This window comes from Bombina bombina, unplaced genomic scaffold (assembly GCF_027579735.1).
Source record: "Bombina bombina isolate aBomBom1 unplaced genomic scaffold, aBomBom1.pri scaffold_982, whole genome shotgun sequence".
NCBI lineage: Eukaryota > Metazoa > Chordata > Amphibia > Anura > Bombinatoridae > Bombina > Bombina bombina.
The window spans coordinates 48,068-67,702 of NW_026510686.1; the positions used below are offsets into that span (position 1 = coordinate 48,068).

The window sequence follows — 19,635 nt, forward strand, 5'->3', positions numbered from 1 at the left end:
GTGTCACCTTATCCATGACATCTGATTATGCAAGCCTGTGTGTGTCACCTTATCCATGACATCTGATGATGCAAGCCTGTGTGTGTCACACTATCCATGACATCTAATGATGCAAGCCTGTGTGTGTCACCTTATCTATGACAACTAATGATGCCAATCTGTGTGTTTCACCCTATCCATAACATCTAATGATGCCAGCCTGTATTTATTACCCTATCCATAACTTTTAGTGATGCATGCAAATAAATGTCTCCCTATTTGTTCACTGTTATACTAATCATTGATTTCCACATTCCAGCAATAGCATTGGGTCCTAGTGATCTTTACAACAAATAGAATTCACCCACTGTTGGATAATCGTGCTGGACTCTCCATATGGTGATCTAAAATTGGGGTTACTAAGAGAGCGACACTGTATATGGGGTGTGGTCAAAAATTAAAAACACTTCCACACCCTGAAGCCCTAAAGCCACACAAAATAACTGACCATTTTTTTATTAGATACATTATTTATTAACTACTACTCCAGTCTGAAAGCGCAAGAGAGAAACACCCCACAATAAGTGAATATGTCAAGCAAAAATGAGGTTTATTACATACACTAATCTACTCATAAACAGAAAAATACAAGCTCATAGTATCCAAAATAGGAACCGCAGAAAGGAGTCCACTCCACAACAGTCTCTCAGCTGTTTGATGTTCCGAGCCGGTGTTCTAAAATAAGTTGTCTACCATGGGAATGTGTCCATCACGTCACTTCCGGTGACGTGTAATTAGCTGCTGGAGGGGTGCGCATGCGCAAGAGGCCCAACCTCCTACAAACAGCTGTTTCCAATAGTTACGTCTGTAAGAAACTTCCATAATCCAGATGTATACTGTTTCATGAGCAGACCTAAATCAGGAGAAGCATGTTCGCTACATTTTAGGTCCTTTTACATCTTCTGTTACGTAAAAGTCCCTGCATCAACAAACTTACCTTTTATATTACAACAAGCCTGCTCTAATAAATTACACTTATCTATATATTCTGTTTGTTTTTACTCTCGGTCCCAGTTTTGTCCCAAGAGTCCTCTTTTTCTGTCTCCCCCTCCTCCCATACACAGCGGCCCCGGGGTGATGTTTGCACCCTGCCATTCACCTTACTACTCGCTCAGGAAGTGAGGGCTCATTCAGATTGGAGTCCCACTTGTGTGCACTGGAGTTTGAGGAGCTGGGTATCCGTGAAGAGTGTGGGGTGTTTGGCTGCATCGCATCAGGCAAGTGCCACACAGCTGGATATGCCCCATGTTATCACCGTTGTTCTAAAATAAGTTGCCTTAAACAGCTGCTTGTTGCTGTCACTCCCAGTTTGCTGTCAGTCAGCCTATACCGATGGGTAACTGCTGCCATCTCCTCCGCCTACACTGGCGCGTCATGCAGCTGCGCTCTTCATTGCTACCCGTTGCGTAGTTTAAATCAGCTGTTTTAATGAGGTTGGGCCTCTAGAGCATGCGCAGTGAGCGCCACAAGCCTCCAGCAGCTGATTCACGTCACTGGAAGTGACGTGGTATACACATTCCTATGCGGTAGACAACTTATTTTAGAACACCGGTGTTCTATTAGAATCTGCTCCTTCTTACTGCGCATGCTCTGTATGACGTAATTGCACTCCACATATGTTAAATAGGAATGTGTGGAATGTGATTATGTCATTCAGTATCATGCGCAGTCAGAGGGAGCAGATTCTGACTTGGAAGCTGTAGTGTCGGAATTTGCTGCTCAAACAAATGCGCGCATGCGCTGTTAGAACGCTCATCGCTTGTTGTCACGGTCAAGAGGAAAAAGGTAACAATTGCAGCGTGTCCTGTGTGTAGCCAGGATATATGTCCACCTTAAAGAAAAACACTAGGAGGAAACTCAAGGAGGAGCCAAACTTCGATGTGACACGATAGTGAATATATATATATATATATATATATAAATATATATATTATGTATATATACAGTATATATAGACATGCAGGTTTCAGGAAAAGCACTCCTCCGGATTTTAACAAACATAAACATTTATTGGTATAAACGTTTTCGAGGTTGCCCCCGTCCTCAGATACAACATAAATCCCGAAAACGTTTATACCAATAAATGTTTATGTTTGTTAAAATCCGGAGGAGTGCTTTTCCTGAAACCTGCATGACTGTTATTTGATTTGAAGAGCACCACGGTGGTTGGAACTTTATAGTGTGCTGGGCTCATCAGCTTTGTTTTATATATATATATATATATATACACACACAGGACACACTGTAATTGTTGCCTTTTTCATCCTGATCGTGACAAGCGATCTATTGACTTATTACACTATTGTGGGGTGTTTCTCTGTTGCGCTTTCAGACTGGAGGAGTAGTTTTGGAACTTGGCCGTCGGACAAATGGCCTGATTGTTAAGAAAGCTGTAGTAAGAAACCCTGTGTCTACTACACCCGCACTGAGCACTTTATTGAAGAGATCAATTGCTGTGATATACTATCATTTTACATACAAGTAAGACTGTTACATATTGGACATTGGAGCTAAGCGCTCTCTACCTTTGGAAATTGTGTGTTTGTATTGTTTATTAACTGTCTTAGTCAGACATATTGGTTATCGTATATGACCAATGATGCACCGAGCTGTTCCTCAAATAAAAGAAACAAAAAAAAGTAACAGCCAGTATCCAAATATAGAAAATGTGTCTTGTTTTCACTGTAATAATGTACAGATAATTACCTATGTATAATATGTTTGTTACCAAATAACACCCTTATAATAACATTTAGCTATCGGTCTATTCTCTTATATTCTGATCGGTGACTTACTTAACTTTTGATTAATTTTCTTTTTTTTCCTGCTCTACAGGAGTCACGTGGACATAAAAAGCTACTGGCTGTTGCCCCTATTGACCTGCGCAAATATGCAGCTGTGTCCCCTGCGCCACGAGAAATAAAGCTAACGTTCACTCCTCGATCTGTCAAGGTGGTGTCAGCCATGCTGACTCTCAGCATCACTTGCACTCTGTTGCGAGAGGGCAAAGCTACGTGAGTCAATTAACTTGAGTCTCTTTTACTTTGGTTAAAAGATCATAATTCAGAGGACTTACAATGTTCAGTGTAGAGTTTTAGTTGTGAATGTAATACAATAACGATTAAGCTGTAAATGAAAGTGCCATTACTGTGTTGAGCTTTAGACACAATCGATATTCAAGTTCTGTGATGCTATATAGTCTAATGATAATTGCTTGAGATGTCACATTGCATTTCCTTGCCCTGGAAATTATTTCAAACCTAAAGCAAACCTTTATAACACTCAGGTCTAGTTTCCAGTGATGGTGATAACTTTATAACACTCAGGTCTAGTTTCCAGTGATGGTGATAACTTTATAACACTCAGGTCTAGTTTCCAGTGATGGTGATAACTTTATAACACTCAGGTCTAGTTTCCAGTGATGGTGATAACTTTATAACACTCAGGTCTAGTTTCCAGTGATGGTGATAACTTTATAACACTTAGGTCTAGTTTCCAGTGATGGTGATAACTTTATAACACTCAGGTCTAGTTTCCAGTGGCGATAACTTTGTAACACTCAGGTCTAGCCTCCAGTGGCGATAACTTTGTAACACTTAGGTCTAGCCTCCAGTGGTGATAACTTTATAACACTTAGGTCTAGTTTCCAGTGATGGTGATAACTTTATAACACTTAGGTCTAATTTCCAGTGATGGTGATAACTTTATAACACTTAGGTCTCGTTTCCAGTGATGGTGATAACTTTATAACACTTACGTCTCATTTCCAGTGATGGTGATAACTTTATAACACTCAGGTGTAGTTTCCAGTGATGGTGATAACTTTATAAAACTCAGGTCTAGTTTCCAGTGATGGTGATAACTTTATAAAACTCAGGTCTAGTTTCCAGTGGTGATGATAACTTTATAACACTCAGGTCTAGTTTCCAGTGGTGATAACTTTATAACACTCAGGTCTAGTTTCCAGTGGTGATAACTTTATAACACTCAGGTCTAGTTTCCAGTGGTGATAACTTTATAACACTCAGGTCTAGTTTCCAGTGGTGATAACTTTATAACACTCAGGTCTAGTTTCCAGTGGTGATAACTTTATAACACTTAGGTCTAGTTTCCAGTGGTGATGATAACTTTATAACACTCAGGTCTATTTTCCAGTGGTGATGATAACTTTATAACACTCAGGTCTAGTTTCCAGTGGTGATAACTTTATAACACTTAGGTCTAGTTTCCAATGATAATGATAACTTTATAAAACTTAGGTCTAGTTTCCAGTGATGTTGATAACTTTATAACACTTAAGTCTAGTTTCCAGTGATGGTAATAACTTTATAAAACTCAGGTCTAGTTTCCAGTGATGGTGATAACTTTATAACACTTAGGTCTAGTTTCCAGTGATGGTGATAACTTTATAACACTTAGGTCTAGTTTCCAGTGATGGTGATAACTTTATAACACTTAGGTCTAGTTTCTAGTGATGGTGATAACTTTATAACACTTAGGTCTAGTTTCCAATGATAATGATAACTTTATAACACTCAGGTCTAGTTTCCACTGATGTTGATAACTTTATAACACTTAGGTCTAGTTTCCAATGATAATGATAACTTTATAACACTCAGGTCTAGTTTCCAGTGATGTTGATAACTTTATAACACATAAGTCTAGTTTCCAATGATAATGATAACTTTATAACACTCAGGTCTAGTTTCCAGTGATGGGGATAACTTTATAACACTCAGGTCTAGTTTCCAGTGATGGTGATAACTTTTTTTTTTTTTTTTTTATATTTATTTATTGCCAGCAATATATAACATTACATATAAACATTAAAGGTAAAGAAATTCAATGTTTTCTGTGCCACACAGGGCCAGATGTTGTCTTGCCACGCAGGGCGCATCCCATAAAAAAAAAAAAAAAAAGAAAAAAAAAACTCAAAACTTTTTTGATTTCCTACAAAACCCACATAGGAATACTTCCAGGCCAAATGTAAGGAGAAGGTATTTACAGAAAAGAAAAGAAAAAAGAGAGGGGAAAACACTAACTCCTATATAAACCAACTCACTTTGTTGTATAATGAACATTGAGAGCAATTCCCTTCATCTTGTCTTTAAATTCCTTCATCTTATACTGTGCATTATGATCTACTCTTAGCTAGTTCTCATATTCCCTTATCATTCATTCTCCATCAACCATCCACAAAAGACACAAGAAGAAGAGGAAAAAAGAAAAAAAAAAAAAACACACAAAAAAGAGAAAAAGTAAATTTCCTCTCCCTTCCCTCCCCCCCTCTTATATATAATACTATATTACGGATAGCCAGTCCCCCCTTAAGTTTGCTTCCTGCATAAATAAAGAGTCCCTGAAAGGAGATATAATTCATTTCTGAGTTTTGTTATCAAGTGTTTTGATGAATTTTCCACATTTATCAAAAAATCTCTCTATATTAACCTCCATTTCCATTTGTATTTTAGCATGTTCTAAGAATAGTTGATGAACTACCCCATTCTTAAATTCGGAAAACTTGGGTTCTTTCTGAGACTGCCAGTTTTTCAAAATTATTTTCCTACCTATAAGAATAGCCGTATTTAGTAGGAGGGAGATCTCCCCCACTTCCTCTAATGATGTTAAGAAAAACACATTCTGCCTATTGAGATGTATATAACTCTTAAAGATTTTGGAGGCCCAGAATGAAATTTTACCCCAAAATCTCTGTATTACTGGGCATGACCATAACAAGTGAATGAGGTTTGCTAAGCAAAATTTGCATCTGACACATATTAGGGTCTCCCTCTCATTAGACCAATATGATCTCAGCTTGGGAGTACTATAAAATTTATACAAGATCTTAAATTGTTGTTCTCTATAGTATTCCCCGCTCATGGCTTTGGCTGCCCTCCTAATAGAGCTTGTCAGTATCTCTGATTCTGACTCCCTATCAAAAAGGTCTTTCCAGATTAAAGTGAGGTATCTGACGTTACTCTGCTCTTGATTACTTAGCATTGAGGTATAAATCGGCGAGATAGAGAGTTTCCCTATTCTGAATAAAAGTAATATATTTTTTAAGACTTTATTTTGCCAGTCCAGATTTGCTCTTTTCAAAATTTGCTCGGCATAATGACGAACTTGCAGGTAGGCAAAGAACTGGGAATTGAGAATCCCAAATTCGCATTTACATTCATCAAAGGTTTTCACTCTATTTTCCTCTAAATTAACCAACTGAATCATGTAACTAATCCCTGCCTCCGTCCAAGTTCCAAATCTTAACGAATCGTACCCTGCCAGGAAATCTGGGTTCCCCCTTATAGTTAAATAAGGGGAGGCCCTATAGTCAAAGCCTATTTTTGCACAAAATTTCCTCCAAGCTCTAATTGGCTGATTTATAATTGTTAATTGTCTTAGCTCTTTAGGGATCTTGGATGTGGGCATGTGAGCAAGAGCTTTGAGGGAAAAAGGCGCAACCAGCCCTTCCTCCACATCATACATCGAGAAGTTGTTTGTTCCTTGGAACCAATCGATAACATACTTTATATTAGCCGCTATGTTATATGCCTCTATATCCGGAATGGCTAGTCCCCCCCCTCCTTCCTTGCACACATACGTTTAAATGCTATTCTGGACCTTCTATCCTTCCAAATAAATCGTCTTATATTTTTATTAATTATCTTTTTTCAATAATAAAAGTGGCAGTGCTTGAAATGTATATAAAAATTTGGGTAGTGAAATCATTTTGATTAGCTGAACTCTACCAGTCAGAGATAGAGGTAGGTTCAACCACTTCTCTATATTTTTCTCGAGGGAACTAATAAGTGTTGGAAAATTTAATTTATACCAGTTCCTCGGGTCTGATGCAAACTTAATTCCTAAATACGTAATGTATTCTTTTGCCTCTTTAAACGGAGTTGCAGGTGGGTTTCTACCCTTTATTAGCCACAGTATTTCCGATTTATCCTTATTGATTGCAAATCCTGTAAAGGACTGAAATCTATCCAGGATATCAATGATCAGGTATAAGTTATTTTCCAAATTTTGCTTAAAGATGAGGAGATCATCTGCATATATAGCTTGCTGAATTTTAGAGCCACCAATATCAATTCCCTCCAACCTTTCCCGAAAATATATAGCCAGTGGTTCCAACGATAAATTAAAGAGCAGGGGTGAAATGGGACACCCCTGCCTTGTACCCCGTTGCAAGAAAAATTTATCTGACACTATAGAGTTGACAACTAACGCAGCTATGGGTGCAGTGTACAGCATAGAGAGAACATTTACAAAGTTACCTCTGAATCCAAACTTCTCTAGTGTTATGAACATATGGTCCCAGATCAGAGAATCAAAGGCCTTCTGTGTATCTATGGTTATTACTGCTGCATCTTTTGCTGAGAATAGGCCTTCTTTGATTGTCATGTCACAATAACTTATCACTACCTCCAACTTCCTGAGATTTTTAACTAATGTTCTACCTTTCATAAATCCAGTTTGGTCTGGATGTATGAGTGAACTAAGTTATTATTAAGGTTTTGAAGTGGATTTCAAACTTTTTAATATTTGGGGGACGTTTTTATCGCCAGGCACTAGTCAAGACACCTTCCCAGTCAGGAAGGGCCTTTCTCTGTAGTAGGCAGAGCCTCATTTTCGCGCCATTATTGCGCAGTTTCTTTTGAGTGCAGTACATGCAGCTGCATGTGTGTGGGTCTGGAATCCACAGAAAACGTTTCTAGAAGGCTGGAATTGGTATCGTATACCCCCCTGGGATAAGTGAAGTCGCAGCAAAGGCTGTGGCTGGGACTGTAGTGGGGTTAAATTGCAAAACGGCTCCGGTTTCCGCATTTTAAGGGTTAACAGCTTCAAAATTGGGGTGCAATACTTTGAATGCATTAAGACACTGTGGTGAAATTTTGGTAAAGTTTGGATAATTCCTTCATAGTTTTTCACATATTCAGTAATAAAGTGTGCCCTGTTTAACATTTAAAGAGACAGTAACGGTTTTGTTTAAAAACGTTTTTTGTGATTTATTAACCAGTTTAAGCCTGTTTAACATGTCTGTACCTTCAGATAAGTCATGTTCTGTATGTATGGAGGCCAAGGTGGTTGCTCCTTCAAATGTATGTGATAATTGTGCCATAGCGTCCAAACAAAGTAAGGACAGCACTGTCACATTTAGTCAAGTTGCCCAGGATGATTCCTCAGATGAAGGAAGTAGGGATAGTTCTGCATCCTCTCCTTCTGTGTCTATACCAGTTATGCCCGCGCAGGCGACCCCTAGTACTTCTAGCGCGCCAATGCTTGTTACTATGCAACAATTGACGGCAGTAATGGATAACTCCATAGCTAATATTTTATCCAAAATGCCAGCATTTCAGAGAAAGCGCGATTGCTCTGTTTTAAACACTGTAGAGCGCTGTAGGCGCTGATGATAATTTATCTGTCATACCCTCACACCAGTCTGAAGTGGCAGTGAGGGATGGTTTGTCAGATGGAGAAATTTCTGATACAGGAAGAATTTCTCAGCAGGCAGAACCTGATGTTGTGACATTTAAATTTAAATTAGAGCATCTCCTCGCATTACTTAAGGAGGTGCTATCTACTCTGGATGATTGAGACAATCTGGTCATCCCAGAAAAATTGTGCAAGATGGACAAGTTCCTAGAGGTCCCGGTGCACCCTGATGCCTTTCCGATACCTAAAAGGGTGGCGGACATTGTGAATAAGGAGTGGGAGAAGCCAGGCATACCTTTTGTCCCTCCTCCTATATTTAAGAAATTGTTTCCCATGGTTGACCCCAGGAAGGACACATGGCAAACAGTCCCTAAGGTCGAGGGGGCGGTTTCTACACTAGCCAAACGCACGACCATTCCCATTGAGGACAATTGTGCTTTCAAAGATCCTATGGATAAAAAATTGGAGGGTTTGCTTAAAAAGATTTTTGTACAGCAAGGATACCTCCTTCAACCTATTTCGTGCATTATTCCTGTCACTACAGCGGCGTGGTTCTGGTTCGAGGAACTGGAAAAGTCGCTCAGTAGGGAGACTCCATATGAGGAGGTCATGGACAGAATTCACGCACTTAAGTTAGCTAATTCCTTTATTTTAGATGCCGCTTTGCAGTTAGCGAAATTAGCGGCGAAAAATTCAGGGTTTGCAATTGTGGCGCGTAGAGCGCTCTGGCTAAAGTCTTGGTCGGCGGATGTATCTTCCAAGACAAAATTGCTTAATATTCCTTTCAAAGGTAAGACCCTTTTTGGGCCAGAATTGAAGGAAATTATTTCAGATATCACTGGGGGAAAGGGCCATGCCCTCCCACAAGATAGGCCTTTCAAGGCTAAGAATAAGTCAAATTTTCGTTCCTTTCGCAACTTCAGCCTCTAGACAAGAGGGTAACGCTTCCCAGACTAAACCAGCTTGGAAACCAATGCAAGGCTGGAACAAGGGTAAACAAGCCAAGAAGCCTGCTGCTGCTACCAAAACAGCATGAAGGGGTAGCCCCCGATCCGGGACCGGATCTAGTAGGGGGCAGACTCTCTCTCTTTGCTCAGGCTTGGGCAAGAGATGTTCAGGATCCCTGGGCACTATAGTCTCTCAGGGTTATCTTCTAGAATTCAAGGAACTACCCCCAAGGGGAAGGTTCCACATTTCTCACTTATCTTCAAACCAAATAAAGAAACAGGCATTCTTACATTGTGTAGAAGACCTGTTAAAGATGAGAGTGATACACCATCGTTCAAAATGGAAACCATTCGAACAATTTTACCTGCAATCCAGGAGGGTCAATACATGACTACCGTGGATTTAAAGGATGCGTATCTACATATTCCTATCCACAAAGATCATCATCAGTTCCTAAGGTTCACCTTTCTGGACAAACATTATCAGTTCGTGGCTCTTCCATTCGGACTAGCCACTGCTCCCAGAATTTTCACAAAATTGCTCGGGTCCCTTCTAGCGGTTCTAAGACCAAGGGGCATTGCAGTGGCACCTTACCTGGATGACATTCTAATTCAAGCGTCGTCTCTTTCCAAGGCAAAGGCTCATACAGACATCGTTCTAGCCTTTCTCAGATCTCACGGGTGGAAGGTGAACGTAGAAAAGAGTTCCCTGTATCCGTCGACAAGAGTTCCCTTTTTGGGAACAATAATAGATTCTTTAGAAATGAAGATCTTCTTGACAGAAGTCAGAAAGTCAAAGCTTCGAAACGCTTGTCAAGTTCTTCTCTCTATTCTACAGCCTTCCAAAGCTCAGTGCATGGAAGTCGTAGGGTTGATGGTGGCAGCAATGGATATAGTTCCTTTTGCTCGAATTAATCTAAGACCATTACAACTGTGCATGCTCAAGCAGTGGAATGGGGATTATACAGACTTGTCCCCAAAGATTCAAGTAGACCAGATAACCAGAGACTCACTCCGTTGGTGGTTGTCCCAGGATCACCTGTCTCAGGGAATGAGTTTCCGCAGACCAAAGTGGGTCATTGTCATGACCGACGCCAGTCTATTAGGCTGGGGCGCGGTCTGGGACTCCCTGAAAGCTCAGGGTCTATGGTCTCGGGAAGAGTCTCTTCTTCCGATAAACATACTGGAACTGAGAGCAATATTCAATGCTCTCCAGGCTTGGCCTCAACTAGCGAAGGCCGGATTCATAAGATTCCAGTCGGACAACATGACGACTGTAGCTTACATCAATCATCAGGGGGGAACAAAGAGTTCCTTGGCGATGAGAGAGGTATCCAAAATCATCAAATGGGCGGAGGATCACTCCTGCCACCTATCTGCAATCCACATCCCAGGAGTAGACAACTGGGAGGCGGATTACCTGAGTCGTCAGACTTCCATCCGGGGGAGTGGGAACTCCACCCGGAGGTGTTTGCCCAGTTGACTCAATTATGGGGCATTCCAGACATGGATCTGATGGCATCACGTCAGAACTTCAAGGTTCCTTGCTACGGGTCCAGATCCAGGGATCCCAAGGCGACTCTAGTGGATGCATTAGTGGCGCCTTGGTCGTTCAACCTAGCTTATGCGTTTCCACCGTTCCCTCTCCTCCCCAGGCTTGTAGCCGGGATCAAACAGGAGAAGGCCTCAGTGATTCTGATAGCTCCTGCGTGGCCGCGTAGGACTTGGTATGCAGACCTGGTGAATATGTCATCGGCTCCACCATGGAAGCTACCTTTGAGACAGGATCTTCTAATACAAGGTCCATTTGAACATCCAAATCTAGTTTCTCTACAGCTGACTGCTTGGAAATTGAACGTTTGATTTTATCCAAGCGTGGGTTTTCAGATTCTGTGATAGATACTCTGGTCCAAGCCAGAAAACCTGTGACTAGAAAGATTTACAATAAAATATGGAAAAGATATATCTGTTGGTGTGAATCCAAGGGATTCTCCTGGAGTAAGATTAAAATTCCTAAAATCCTGTCCTTTCTTCAAGACGGTTTGGATAAGGGATTGTCAGCGAGTTCTCTAAAAGGACAGATTTCTGCTTTATCTGTCTTGTTACACAAACGACTGGCAGCTGTGCCAGATATACAAGCTTTTGTACAGGCTTTGGTCAGAATCAAGCCTGTTTACAGACCTTTGACTCCTCCTTGGAATCTAAATTTAGTTCTTTCAGTTCTTCAAGGGGTTCCGTTTGAACCTCTACATTCCATAGATATTAAGTTACTATCTTGGAAAGTTCTGTTTTTGGTTGCTATTTCTTCTGCAAGAAGAGTTTCTGAATTATCTGCTTTGCAGTGTAATCCACCCTATCTGGTGTTCCATGCAGATAAGGTCGTTTTGCGTACTAAGCCTGGTTTTCTTCCGAAAGTTGTTTCTAACAGGAATATTAACCAGGAAATAGTTGTTCCTTCTCTGTGTCCGAATCCAGTTTCAAAGAAGGAACGTTTGTTACACAATTTAGATGTAGTTCGTGCTTTAAAGTTCTATTTAGAAGCAACTAAGGATTTTAGACAAACCTCATCTTTGTTTGTCGTTTACTCTGGTAAGAGGAGAGGACAAAAAGCTACGGCTACCTCTCTGTCTTTCTGGCTGAAAAGCATTATCCGATTGGCTTATGAGACTGCCGGACGGCAGCCTCCTGAACGAATCACAGCTCCCTCCACTAGAGCTGTGGCTTCCACATGGGCCTTCAAGAACGAGGCTTCTGTTGATCAGATATGTAAGGCAGCGACTTGGTCTTCTCTGCACACTTTTGCCAAATTTTACAAATTTGATACTTTTGCTTCTTCGGAGGCTGCTTTTGGGAGAAAGGTCTTGCAAGCCGTGGTGCCTTCCGTTTAGGTAACCTGATTTGCTCCCTCCCTTCATCCGTGTCCTAAAGCTTTGGTATTGGTTCCCACAAGTAATGGATGACGCCGTGGACCGGACACACCAATGTTGGAGAAAACAGAATTTATGCTTACCTGAATTACTTTCTCCAACGGTGTGTCCGGTCCACGGCCCGCCCTGGTTTTTTAATCAGGTTTGAAAAATGTCTTTCTCTATACACTACAGTCACCACGGCACCCTATAGTTTCTCCTTTTTTTCTCCTAACCGTCGGTCGAATGACTGGGGGGGCCAAGGAGGGGCTATATGGACAGCTTTTGCTGTGCTCTTTGCCATTTCCTGTTAGGGAAGAGAATATCCCACAAGTAATGGATGACGCCGTGGACCGGACACACCGTTGGAGAAAGTAATTTATCAGGTAAGCATAAATTCTGTTTTTCCTCTTGGTCTACCTCCCTATCCCCATACAATTTTTTAAAGTACTGTTGAAACTCCTGAATGATTTCTGAGGGCTGACTAACTATTTTGTCCTTGACTTTAATCATTGTTATAGGCTTACATCCTTTTTGAGACTTAACCATATTGGCCAAAAATTTCCCAGTTTTATTACCATAAGACATAAATTTACTGTTCCTTTTAATTTCAGATTGTGTCTCTTTTAGAACACACCAAGCATCCCTCTGTTTTTTGGCATCTACGTATTGCTTCCAGTTCTCATTGCTATTGTTTTGCAAATACCTTTGATATTTATTCGCTATTTGATTAGTGAGTTGCATCCAATACTTGTTATTTATTCTCTTTCTTCTAACAAGAAAGGCCAAAATTTCACCAAGAATCAAGGCCTTAAAGGCCTGCCAAAATATTTCCTTACTCTTAACTGAATCTTTATTGTTGAGAACATATTCGTCCCATTTACTACATAAAAAATTTAGAAATCTGAGATTTGTGTATAAGTATTTCGGAAAAAATTTTTTATTCCCAGGTGAGCTGTTACCGTTTGCTACTAAACGTAGCAGTATTGGTGCATGATCCGATATTGTAATTGGGGTAATTGTTATCTTTTGAACTATAGAGAATAGGTTTTTACTAATTAAAAACATGTCGATCCGCGAGAATGATTTATGTGCTTTAGACAGACAAGTATATTCTTGGGTATCCAGGAAGTTATTTCTCCAAATATCCAATAAATCCAAGTTGTAACACAGTTTTTTAAAAATTCTAGAATCCCTATTTCCCAATTGTTCCCTAATCCCCGTCCTTTTCCTATCAATAATTTCAGATGCCACCATATTTAGGTCTCCTCCTATTACAATGTTCTGTCCTAATCTTGCCAATTTGGTTTGCAACGAGTTCCAAAAGGGCCTTTCTTTTCATTTGGACCATATATACGTTACACAGTATGATTATTTTTCCCCCAATTTCCACCTTCAAAATAATGAACCTGCCATGGGGATCTATTTCCTTTTTGAGAATCTGGTATTGTATGTTCTTCCTGAACAAAATAGCCACTCTCTTCTTCCTCCGATTACCCGGGGCGCACACTACCTCCCCTACCCATCCCCATCTTAATTTCTGACTTTCTATACCATTCAAATGTGTTTCCTGCAATATACCTATATCTACCTTTAGTTTATTCAAATATTGTAAGACCATCTTCCTTTTAATCGGTGAGGTGAAGCCCCCCACGTTCCATGAGCCTATGTTATACTTCCCAGTCATTGTCGCTTATACAGTGGAGGTGAATCCATGAACGAGAGAAAGCGAGAGAAAGGAGAAGGAAGAGGAAAAAAAAAAAAAGAGAAAACAAGAGTAACCTATACACCCATACTCTGTCACGCATCCCTCCCTCACCCTCCCCCCCCCCCCTTCGTCTTTATCTAACAATTCCATATTCAGATTGCCTAACTGATCTGCCTTCCTGTATTAAGCGAGAGCATAGGGGCGCACACTGTTTTCTCCTGATGGAGGTCTCAAGCGAGAAATTTCTTATTTTGATACATAACATTCTTTTGAAGCCTGAAGGCTCTTAGTATCTTAACCTTGTCCTGAAAGTTTAAGTACTTAATAATAATAATAGGTCTAGATCTATCCTTACCTTCCTCCTGCTGCCTGAAGACCCTGATCCTATGTGCCCGTTCAACTGATAAAGCTTGCTCTCCCTCAGATATACATAGTATAGAGGGTAGCTGAACCGCTGCAAAGTGTAACAAATCCTTTTCTAGAAGGGTTTCAGATATACCAATTATTCTCAAGTTATTTCTCCTCCATCTGTTTTCGAGATCCTCCACTTTATCAGTTAAGAATTTAACCTGCTTCCGTATTCCTATTAATTCCTGATCCTTCTCAATATCCCTGTCCTCTAGATCTGAGATGCGCTGTTCCACTAGGCCTACCCTAGCCAATATTTGTTTTGTTTCCTGCGATATTGACTCTATAGTGTTCTGTATAGCATCAAACTTAGGCATAAAAAGTGCGCTCATTTGTTTCAACAACTCAGTATTTGTTATCAAATCAGGCCCCACCTCCTGCGAGGTTTCTGAGCTTAGTTTTGTACTTCGTCTGGGTTGCTTTTTCTCTTGTTGCCTTCTCCCTGTCATATTTACTGCTTTAATGCCAGAGGTCACTGAGATATATTTATCCATAAGAGACGTGGCACAACTGTTCCTACCTTCCCTATATGACTTCCTAGTACTTATGTCTCCCTCTATCACTATCCTCCTTTTTATTAGCCTTTTAGCAGCTGCAGTGCTCCTGCTACCCTCTCCTCTTTTATCTTCAGAGTTACTATATGTATTCTAGTATTTAAACAGAGCTTAGAAAAAAAGAAAAAAATAACAATTTCTCTTCCTTTCCTCCTTTTCCCAACTTACCCCCAAGTGCTATCCTCCTGACTGATGTATATAGTGCATAATTCAAAACCGATATGCGAACGAATACAATAGGTATAATAATCCCTCAGTGCATATACCGTACAAAGTAAAAAAGTATAATACTTAATTAGGTTCCAAACAAATTCAATCCAACATGTCCCGCTGTTTCCAATAGCAGATGGCTATTTGTGTGTGTAATTGTGCTATAAATTCTAATGTGTAAAAAAATATTCGACTTACCCCAATATACTATCTTCCTAACTAGCATACAATAGTTATACAGTGCATTACTCTGAATCAGTGAATAAACAAGAACAAAAAATCTGACAGTCCTTCAAAACTTGCATAAAATAAGTGTGATACTTAATTAGATTCCGTGCCAGCACAGTCCCAAATGTCCCAATAGACTTAGTAGCAAGTAGGTATTCTTTCTTCCCCTAGATATTTCCTCTGAGATTTTAAGGAGAGTCCTTATCCATGACCTGAGTGTTCCTCAATCTCTGCTCCAGCGATTCTGTTGGGACAAAAAAGAAAGGGGGCGCCACATGGACCTAGACTAAGGCCATACAGGGTACTCACATGTTCCAATGGCACCCAGGTGTGCTAGTAGATGCGGGCTGAACCTTTAGCAGCAGTTCAGCATGCTGACTATCTCCTGGAAAATGTTGGCGTTCTTCCAAGTGTGAGTAAACATACAAGGGGGACAAGAAAACAGAACCCTGTGTAAATCCGATAGAAAGGCAGTCATAAAATATGTACAAAGTAGTTACAGGGTACTCACAAAGACAGCGGCACTCTCTTGTGCCAATTGTTGCAAGCTAGACCTTTTACAGCAGTCCAGCACGCTGACCTCAGACGCAGTATATCTGTGTTCCTCCAGTACATAAATGAGAAAGGGAGACATAATACAGACCACATATGTGTGACTCTATCATAACCAGTACATATATCCTTAATTAGTCTTCAGAGTGGTACTCACAAGCATAGCGGCACTCCTGTGTGCCTTTGGGAGCAGGCTGGACCTTTTAACAGCAACCCAGCACGCTGATTTCTGTGATGGCCGGGTGTCTGTTCTTCCAGTGTGCTTTTTGGGCTATAATGTGCTAGTAATTTTACTGCTTTAAATTCTTGACTTCTGAGCTTAAGCTTATAGCTGATGGGGGGGGGGGGGGAGACAACCCTTATCATTCCACAGCCCTAAATTCCTGGGGCTTTAGTAGCCATTGATGTTATCTATGGCTTAAGTCCTAGCAAGTCGCCTTATTGGTGACCACTCTCGCGGCACAGAATGTGAGTGCTTGAGGAGGGCAATAGCTGAGCAAAAATAATCCCTTCCCCCACAAATATATCAGCAAGTTTGGGAGGGAACAAACACTTACTGCTGCCTATCGGGGGGGGATCAGTGCGCCAAGCCAATATCCACTACCTTGTTTTCTCTCTCAGCCGCCTCTCCTCAACCTCCCATCCTGCCAAGCAAGAGATCTAGCCGCTTGCGGGGGCCAGGGAGTGAGACTGTCCGCCGTCGGCTGTGGATTCCGAACGCCACTTCCGTCTCTCTGCACTGGTCTCCCGTCTCTCGATCTCTTCCGCCGGATCCGCTGACAGCGTTCTCCTGCGTGTCCCTCGCCTCAGCGCTCCTTATGTGCGCCTACGCCAAGCGTGCCACTACAGATCCTAGGACCGCCCCGATGGTGATAACTTTAACACTCAGGTCTAGCCTCCAGTGGTGATAACTTTATAACACTTAGGTCTAGTTTCCAGTCATGGTGATAACTTTATAACACTTAGGTCTAGTTTCCAGTGATGGTGATAACTTTATAACACTTAGGTCTAGTTTCCAGTGATGGTGATAACTTTATAAAACTCAGGTCTAGTTTCCAGTGATGGTGATAACTTAATAACACTTAGGTTTAGCCTCCAGTGGTGATAACTTTATAACACTCAGGTCTAGCCTCCAGTGGCGATAACTTTATAACACTTAGGTCTAGTTTCCAGTGATGGTGATAACTTTATAACACTGAGGTCTAGTTTCCAGTGATGGTGATAACGTTATAACACTTAGGTCTAGTTTCCAATGATAATGATAACTTTATAACACTCAGGTCTAATTTCCAGTGATGGTGATAACTTTATAACATTCAGGTCTAGGCTCCAGTGGTGATAACTTGTCATACTCTGCAAGGGAGCAGGTTCAGGAGGTGGGAGCTGTTGTGCAGAGGTGTCAGGTTCTGGGGTTAAAGTTGTGTTTTGTCTGCGTGTGTCTTTCCTTTTTGGCATAATTAAACAGGTACAAGGTTTTAGGAAATAAAGGTGATGGTTTTATTTATAGGATAATTAGCAATGCAGAGATATGCAGGGCAATGTCTATAGGCTGTAGTATTAGATAGGAATACAGATCTATGTAATAACAGACAGGATACTTGCATATGCTGTAGATTGGAACTGTGTAATAACAGGCTGGAATGCAGTGCTTTGTAATAACAGGCAGGATACTTGCATATGCTGTAGACTGGAACTGTGTAATAACAGGCAGGAATGCAGCGCTTTGTATAACAGGCAGGATACTTGCATATTCTGTAGACTGGAACTGTGTAATAACAGGCAGGAATGCAGTGCTTTGTATAACAGGCAGGATACTTGCATATGCTGTAGACTGGAACTGTGTAATAACAGGCAGGAATGCAGTGCTTTGTATAACAGGCAGGATACTTGCATATGCTGTAGACTGGAACTGTGTAATAACAGGCAGGAATGCAGAGCTTTGTATAACAGGCAGGATACTTGCATATGCTGTAGACTGGAACTGTATAATAACAGGCAGGAATGCAGTGCTTTGCATAACAGGCAAGATACTTGCATATGCTGTAGACTGGAACTGTGTAATAACAGGCAGGAATGCAGTGCTTTGTATAACAGGCAGGATACTTGCATATGCTGTAGACTGGAACTGTGTAATAACAGGCAGGAATGCAAAGGTTTGTAATAACAGGCAGGATACTTGCATATGCTGTAGACTGGAACTGTGTAATAACAGGCAGGAATGCTGCGCTTTGTAATAACATACAGGATACTTGCATATGCTGTAGACTGGAACACTGTAGTAACAAACAGGAAACTTGCATAGACTGCAAACTGGAACTCTATAGTATCAGGTAACAAGCAAGCAAAAGTACCTGAGTCAGTCTTTAGGAAATAGAGAATTAGGCAAGATCAATTGCCAGGAAATCAGTCCAAAAACGAAACACAGTGCCAAGGGAATATCCAGAAGAGTAGTCAGGAAATGAAGCAGAAATCAGGAACCAGGAAATCCAACAAATCTGTATTTCACTCAGGAAACAGGACCAGAGGTTCTTTCAGAGTATAACACTCAATGTCAAGGCCCAGAACTGCCAGCAAACCTCCCAGATATAGCAGGCTACCGATTATCTGGTTTGTTTCAGCTGGTAAGTAGGTGAAGCCAGAGAGCCAAAGTTGCAGCAAACCGAAAAACCCAATATTCTTAGCCTGTGATCAAGCCATCTGGTGGCAGAGAGGCAAGACAACAGGCTGGGAAAGAACAGCAGCAGAAATAGAAACAGGTCCCAGGTTCAATTCCAGGCTGGGTCATGACATAACTTTATAACACGTAGGTCTAGCCTCCAGTGGTGATAACTTTATAACACTTAGGTCTATTTTCCAGTGATGGTGATAACTTTATAACATTCAGGTCTAGTTTCCAGTGATGGTGATAACTTTATAACACTCAGGTCTAGCCTCCAGTGGTGATAACTTTATAACACTTAGGTCTCGTTTCCAGTGATGGTGATAACTTTATAACACTCAGGTCTACTTTTCAGTGATGGTGATAACTTTATAACACTCAGGTCTAGCCTCCAGTGGTGATAACTTTATAACACTTAGGTCTAGTTTCCAGTGATGGTGATAACTTTATAACACTTAGGTCTAGCCTCCAGTGGTGATATCTTTATAACACTCAGGTCTAGTTTCCAGTGGTGGTGATAACTTTATAACACTTAGGTCTAGTTTCCAGTGGTGGTGATAACTTTATAACACTCAGGTCTAGTTTCCAGTGGTGATGATAACTTTATAACAAAAAAATGTAGGGGGTGTGAGAGAGTAGGTAATATTGCTAATTTGCTCTAAATGGTGCCACCCTTATAGTAAATATACAATATATAATAAAGATAGAAAAAATACCAGGGTATATAAGATTACCCTAGAACAGCAAGGGATAAATAAACGGCACACATAAGAGACTTTCAAAAATTTATTAATAATAAGTTCCCAAAATACACTTCAGTATATAGCAATATCTTATCTGTCAATTTCAGTCACCACTAAAGACAGCAAAATCTAAAACATTTAAAGTGCACTGAGACCTAATTCTTTCCCTATACTATAAATCTCAGAAAAAACATCATAAACAATCAGGGGTTAGCCAGAAAACTTATGTTTATAACGAATTGTAC

At 40.7% G+C, this 19,635-nt stretch overlaps 1 protein-coding gene across 1 annotated transcript in view; it reads left to right on the forward strand.

The window, feature by feature from the left end:
• LOC128643315 (EH domain-binding protein 1-like) overlaps positions 1-19,635 on the forward strand; it is a 60,102-nt gene that overhangs the window by 22,485 nt on the left and 17,982 nt on the right. The window contains exon 2 of the mRNA XM_053696252.1: positions 2,875-3,053. Within this exon, the coding sequence (XP_053552227.1) occupies positions 2,875-3,053 (179 nt within the window). The remainder of the gene's footprint in view (positions 1-2,874; positions 3,054-19,635) is intronic.